Source organism: Sinocyclocheilus anshuiensis, unplaced genomic scaffold (genome assembly GCF_001515605.1).
Source record: "Sinocyclocheilus anshuiensis isolate Anshui unplaced genomic scaffold, SAMN03320099.WGS_v1.1 scaffold1761, whole genome shotgun sequence".
In the NCBI taxonomy this organism is placed as follows: domain Eukaryota; kingdom Metazoa; phylum Chordata; class Actinopteri; order Cypriniformes; family Cyprinidae; genus Sinocyclocheilus; species Sinocyclocheilus anshuiensis.
Genome location: NW_015538073.1, coordinates 196,470 through 203,724, shown reverse-complemented (window position 1 = coordinate 203,724; position 7,255 = coordinate 196,470). Strand labels below are relative to the sequence as shown.

General features: G+C 35.2%; 1 protein-coding gene across 1 annotated transcript in view; it reads left to right on the top strand.

Moving 5' to 3' along the window:
* The window catches only part of LOC107683617 (rho GTPase-activating protein 9-like), a 51,439-nt gene that overhangs the window by 33,630 nt on the left and 10,554 nt on the right, over window positions 1–7,255 (top strand). The window contains exons 6-11 of the mRNA XM_016479685.1: window positions 3,413–3,469; window positions 5,085–5,249; window positions 5,708–5,802; window positions 6,058–6,061; window positions 6,593–6,710; window positions 6,787–6,906. Coding sequence (XP_016335171.1) covers window positions 3,413–3,469; window positions 5,085–5,249; window positions 5,708–5,802; window positions 6,058–6,061; window positions 6,593–6,710; window positions 6,787–6,906 — 559 coding nt within the window. The remainder of the gene's footprint in view (window positions 1–3,412; window positions 3,470–5,084; window positions 5,250–5,707; window positions 5,803–6,057; window positions 6,062–6,592; window positions 6,711–6,786; window positions 6,907–7,255) is intronic.

Sequence of the window (7,255 nt, the reverse complement as noted above, 5' to 3'; positions counted from 1 at the left end):
GGGGGTGAGTGTGAGTGTGAGTGTGTGTGTGTGTGTGTTTGTGTTTGCAGGTGAGTGTGAGTGTGTGTGTGTGTGTGTGTTTGCAGGTGATTATGATGATGTGATGTAATGCTGTGTGAAAGTACATCATCTATCTAATGATCTACTGTCTATAGGAAGTCCATTACAGAGAGATTATATGAACAAAGAGCATTAGAAACACACTGGAAACTCACAGTCACAGAGATTGCTGGGGCCTGTGCAGAAGAATCTGCTCATGTCACGGATTAGAAGAGGAAACACGGCCAAATGAAAAAGGGGATTACGCTCTCTGACGTGCATTTATTTATTTATTAAGTCTCTACTAACAGATTTTTGTGCTGAGCTTTCAGACAGTTAATGGTTTGGGATTGACAATAGTGCTTAATAATGGGTGATTGCCGGTGTTGCTTTTATTAACTTAAATTATTAAATACCATTTTCATTAATTAAAGTGAAGCTGAAATAAAATAAAATAAAAGTATTAGATGAAAAATTTAAGATTAAATAGAAATTATAAATGTGACATTGGCAACTAACTAAACATATAACAAATGTTAACTGTTTGGAATAAAAGCACAAACAAAGTTACAAAAGTTTAAACATTTAATAAAATAGAATTAAATCTAAATCATCACAATTTAAAGATTAAAATGAAAACTGAACATATAAAAAAATAAAATATATTAAATATTTAAAATATATTAAATATCTTTTTCATACAACAACAGACAGTGTATTATTAACTAAAATCATTAACTAAAGTAAATATCATTTTCATTAATTCATTTTCATCAATGAAAAACTTTAACTTGTTTTATATAAGTTAGTTACCAAGGAAATATTTCAAATGTTTTATTAAGTTTAAGTGTATAAATAAGTTTCATATGTCTGACAATGGCTAGTTTCCTGCTACGTTTCCTCATAGAGAATTTCCAGCTCTGTTTACAAGTCTCCATTTTCCATTTTAAAATTCCATACTTTTCCAGACTCAAATTTGCAAACCTCTCAGTAGATTTTCAGACCATATTTAACATAAATGCTTCATAGAGCATTATTTTCAGCTTTTGGTATATAGTAGTCATTTGTAAATATTTTTAATTTTCTCAGGTTTTTTTTTATTGATTTTCTCGAAGTGTTCCCTAAAATAAAAATAATAATAAAAATACAGACATTTACACGCACACAATAAACTTTTTTCTTGTGTGCATGCCCTCGAGAAACTATTCACATGTGCATGGGAATTTTTTGCATGCTTATGCATTACAATTGCTAGTTTTATATAGCCTATTTCCTTTGTGCATCACTATGAATAAAGTGAGAGCATGGATGCACATGAATTGAAATGAACAGAGATCTACTTGGCTTTCCTTATTGTATTACCTATCAGGCACCAAACTAGACGTAACTAGACTAGAACTAGGAACTAGACAAAACTCTGAAATGGCTCTGTAACGTCGCTATCACACGATAAGCACTAAACAATACTTGGCAGTGAATGGTTGTTTGAGACTGATTCTTATAGTGGGTGTAATTGGTAGCAGCTGTGTGTGATAAGTTTCAGGTGAGCTTGTGATTAGCGCAATGGAGCATGGGAAATGTAGTCCAGGGTGATGTGTAATAGTCTGTGTGGTGTGAGAGTCAATATAATGGGAGGGCGACCTCTGGTGGCAAGTGGATGGAAGTTCATGGACAAGATTCGTGACACATGCTCTGTGACGGCACAGAAACCATGACACAAAATGGGCTGATGACAAAATTTGCCAAGTTCAAGGGTCTATAAAAAAAGACTGGTACTGTAAAAAGTGTTTAGAATTTGGCCTTCATTAGGGCAGTATGCAATATTTCAAGGCCTTAGGTCTCTTTAATGCATACTTTGTGGCGGCCAAGACACACACAATAGGTGTCTCAGTGTGCATATGCCAAGTTTAAAGGTTTCTCATGCACACATAAAATCTGTATATTTTTTTATTTTTGCAAAGCTCCTTGAGGCTATGTCATACAGTGCTAAGAATTGTGACTCTGGAGCACAAAAGCAGTCATAAGCAGCACAGGTATATTTGTAGCAATAGCCAAAAATACATTGTATGGGTCAAAATGATCCATTTTTCTTTTATGCCAAAAATCATTAGGATATTAAGTAAAGATCATGTCCATGAAGATATTTTGTAAATGTCCTACCGTAAATACATCAAAACGTAATTTTTGATTAGTAATATGCATTCCTAAGAACTTCATTTGGACAACTTTAAAGATGATTTTCTCAATATTTCGATTTTTTGCACCCTCAGATTCCAGATTTTCAAATAGTTGTATCTCAGCCAAATATTGTCCTATCCTAACAAACGTATATGTATAAATCTCAATTTCAAAAAATGTATCCTTATGACTGGTTTTGTGGTCCAGGGTCACAATTGTGAGAAGAAACCCAAAATGCTTATAACCTGCATTTTGCATAATCAAAAAATGCATATTTGACAATCACTAAAGAATCACTGAACAGCTGCTACTTCTTGCACAATAAATTTATTTGCATTAAATACTTAATTTTCTATTATAAAAAAATAATAGGGGGAAAAGTCTGGAAACACAAATATTTTTCCATACTCTGCTTTCTGTTTTCCATACTTTTCCAGACCTGGAAAATACTTCAAAATCAAATTCCATACTTTTCCAGACTGCGTAGGAACCCTGTATGTAATCTATCTGGATTCCAGAGTTTCGGACCGAGTTCAGTCTGGTTCGTAAGTGAAGCGTGTGTGAACAGAACTGTGTGAATGAAGCCACAGATGACTGAGCCTGTCAGTTAAAGAAGAGCTTCCTTCATGCACGTGTGAATTTGTCTTTCACACCCTTCACGACTCAACTTCCTTGTTGACAAACGGTTCGAGCGAGAAATACAGAGCGCGCTGGCGTCTTCCTCCTGTGAAGAGGAAGTTGAGCTGGCCGTGAGCTGAGTCTGATCAGATGAGCGTGTGATTTTCTGAAGAGACTCTGGATTAAACGCGGCTCTCGCTGGATTACAGGAGATCTGTGGCTCCGTAAGTCAGCCTGATGCTTTTCATCTCCAAAGAGGAAGAAACGCAGAGTTTCACATCTGATATTCACACAGATTTGCATTGTCATATTTAACGCGTTCTCATTAGGAACAAAAGCACAAAGGCGTTTATTACTATGATTGTTTGAAAGTGAGTATCGGTGTTTTGAAATGATTTGTCGATATCGAGGGCTTTGGTGAACCGTTTTGCGTCCCACTTCTGGTCTTGATGAAAGCAAAGATAGAGGAGTTTTCAGTTTTTCTATTCTTCTCAAACAGTCGGTTTCAGTCTGACTGTTTCTTCCACTGAGTGTCGACTGAACTTTCTCAAATCAACCCGTTTACCTTCTCTTTCAGCTCTCGCCTGACCTCTCCTACATGACCCATGATGCCAATGGCTGGCAGCTGAGTCAGATATGTCTATCTATCTATCATAAATATGTTATGTCTATCTATCTATGTATCATAAATATGTTATGTCTATCTATCTATCTATCAAATTATATTAATTATTATATTATATGTGGTAAATTCATGTTCCAGTTTCACTTAATTCTACTATATTTCCAGCTAAAATAAATTAACTTTTGTTTTTTACAAAAACAATGTTTACACTAACAAAGTATTTAGTGGTATATTTATTAAGACAAAGTAATTACTTTAATAATTTAGTGTTTTTAAGCATTTTTACATTTATTCCAAACTATTACAGTTTTTCTCAGTCGCTTTGGTGCATTTCTCAAATCAGAAATGAAATTCTCAAAACTACTTGTACAACCTCCACATCATCTAGTCACTTGTACATCATAAAAGCAGTTTCTCATTATTTTGAACAAGTTGCGATTGCTTTGGTACATTCATGCAATTGATTATGCACTGTACATTTATCTGCAGTTTCCTACATTATCAGTTGCTAATTTCACGTTGCTCAAAATGTATTATATAGTTTTCTGTGCAATAGTCTTACCCCTCAAAACATCTAGTCTTTAGTTCATCGTATAAGTCATTAAATGCAAAATGGTTGAACTGGTTGTCATAAAGTGTCAAGCACATTTTTTACACATTATAATTAGACTTTTTTGTAAATTTAGCATGAATTGTGCAAGTGAATCTTGACTTTCACTAATGAAGAGAATTGATAAACCATTTCTCTGAAATAGCTCAAAGGTTCATCTCATGAATCTTCAGTTGGAAAGCATATACTGTATAGACAGAGGACAACACAAGAGTTACAAATTCTAACAATGAACTTTCTTATTTTTTTTATTTTCATCTTTGTGCCCATATTTCTTTTTGCTTTTCTATATCACAATGACACTGTAATGTTTTTTTGTTTTGTTTTTTTTTGGTCAGACCACTTGTAAAAGTGTAAGTGGAATTCTATCCAGTCTCTTTCAATCAATATCCCACATACCGTAATGAGTAAATTTGTACATTTTATAGTTTTTGCAAATATTAAGGATGATTTGAGAAATGCACCAAAGTGACTGAGAAAAACTGTAACTATAAGAATGTGGTAACTATTTTCAGATTTGGTGTATATTTTTTGTTTGTGCTGTTTATTTTAATAAACAGTTTCCATTTCCATTTAGACCATCAGTCATCAAAGTTCCTAATGCTCAAAGACCTTTAATTTCACTTTGTGTTTTGCTAAGATCCGCCTCACTCGCAGATCATTCGAGTCATTCAAAGATTGATTGAACAGAAAGAGGTGAAATGTAAAAACGAAGGATGCATTGCTTCTGTCTTTGCGTTTCCTCGTGTCTGTGCTGTTGTTTTTGGGCGGTGAGCGTGTGATCCCGGACTAATCCGCAGCATATGGAGGAACCGGGGTTCAGTCTGTCCGTTAAGCTGCTTTTGACCACTGCTGCTGTAACTGAGTCTGCTAATTGAGTTGAGTGGTTGGAGGATAAACAAATTAAACCCAACATTATTGAGATGAAGTGAGGCGGATGTAATGCGACTGGACTGAATCTAATGTGATTGGACTGAACTGAGTGAAGCTAACCTGATATCACGTCCCATGCAGAGCATGCAGCACATGGCGTCGTCTGAAGCCCTTAGCTCCGCCTCTGGTGTGTTAGGCGACGCCCATCACAGAAACCCCGCCTTAGCAGGGGGCGTGGCACACGTCAGCCACTCCTACTCCATGTTCCTGCCCTCACAGGTGCAGAGAGCTTCTGCAAACGGCAAGGTGAGAGGAACTGCATATCAGGACTTTTACACGCATACACATACATCTATTCCCATTCATCTCAATGCCACATATTTCATGTGTGCTGGTCTTTTTAATAGCCTATTTTAATTTAATTTTTAATTTTTTTAATAAAATTAACATGCATGCAAAAAAAAAAGAATAGAAAGTAATTTCATCAGAAAACCAGCTAAACGTTGAAACAGAAAACACGTTATTCAAAAATAGCAGAGGAAAATACAGTAGTATTTTTAATTGTTATTTACTTCTGATCCATTTGTTTCATTGCAATGATTATTTAAAGGGACAGCAACATAGAAGAAAGGCTGTAATGGTAACAGAGGATGAGAAAAGGGTCATGGGAAACTAAATTATGATGTACATTATCACATATGTACACAGTATTACTGCAGATTATGTCGTCTTGATCATATTGTTGTATTTCATATCGTCTACAGTCAGATTACAGGCTGGGGGTGGAACCTCCTTCATCTGACAGCTCACCAGACACTGAAGGAGTCACACCGGTGAGAAACACACAAACATATACAGAGCTAACATACTGCTGAAGAAACACTGTAAAATAAATACATTAATAAATGCATAAATAATAAGTACATTTTTAAAATACATATTAAATATATACTTAGAGTTTTATATATACACACATGCACATTTAATTTGATTTTGAATATATATTTAATATAAATAGATCTATTAATTAAATCTCAATTTAAAAAAAATTGACCCTTATGACTGGTTTTGTGGTCCAGGGTCACATATATATATATATATCTGCTCTATTCAGCAGGGTAAATTCATGTTTAAACCGTTTAATCCTAACTAATTCTGATGATGTCATTCTAAACATGTTTACACCAAAAACTGAACACAAAGAATAGAAAGTTCAAAAGAACAGCATTTATTTCAAATAGAAATCTTTTGGAACTTTATAAAACAGTGTTGGGGAAAGTTATTTTTTTTAAAGTAAAGCATTACAATATTGCGTTACTCCCTAAAAAAGTAACTAATTATGCTACTTAGTTACTTTTTATGGAAAGTAATGCGTTACATTACTTTTGCGATGCTTTTTCTTCAGAAATAAAAAACTGTCAGTCAATACATGGGAAACAAAGTAACTGCTGTTACTTATTTAAAGAAGTAACTCGGATATTTTCTTGCTTATTAAAAAGTAATGCATTACTTTACTAGTTACTTGAAAAAGCAATCTGATTACGTAACTTGCGTTACTTGTAATGCGTTATAAACGATTTTACTGTCACTTCTGATCAATTTAATGCATCCTTGATGAATAAAAGTATTAATTTCTGTCAATTTTGCAGGATAAGGAGAATCCTCTAGATAATGTGCTGCTGTATTCTCTGAGGAGAGCCGGATCTGTGGAGATGCTGGATCAGAGCGGAGACGAGGACGAGAATCGCGGTGGAAATAAGGCTTCGTGTAAGCTGTGTTTCGTACCTTCACGGACTCAGTGCAGTGTTGTCAGGCGGATCTTTTTCACATCTTTTCTCCACAGTGCCTCGCTCCACGTCTAACCTGGAGAGCTCGGAGCACAAGCGTGTGAAGAGCCGCTTGAAGAAGCTGATTCTCCGGAGGCCTCCGCTGCAGACGCTGCAGGAGAAAGGGCTCATTAAAGGTAAACACTAAAGGCCCCCTCACACCAAGGAGGATAACTATAAAGATATTTGTATTCTAAACTGAAAAGAATAGCAAGAGTACCACAGCTATTACGATAACGGCAGGGAGGAACCAATCACTGGAATCACTTTCAGAGCGATTCTCGAGCAAAATCATTATACTTATCTTTATACAGTTATCATTCTTGGTGTGAAAGGGCCTTAAAAGATACTTAGACTTGTCAAAACTACTGTAAATGACTGCCATTATGCTTCGCTGTTTACACATCTTCACATCACAGATGCCACGTCTCTTTATTTCTACCCTGTTTGTTGCTGAAATAAAAACATTAGTGTGTGTGTGTGTGT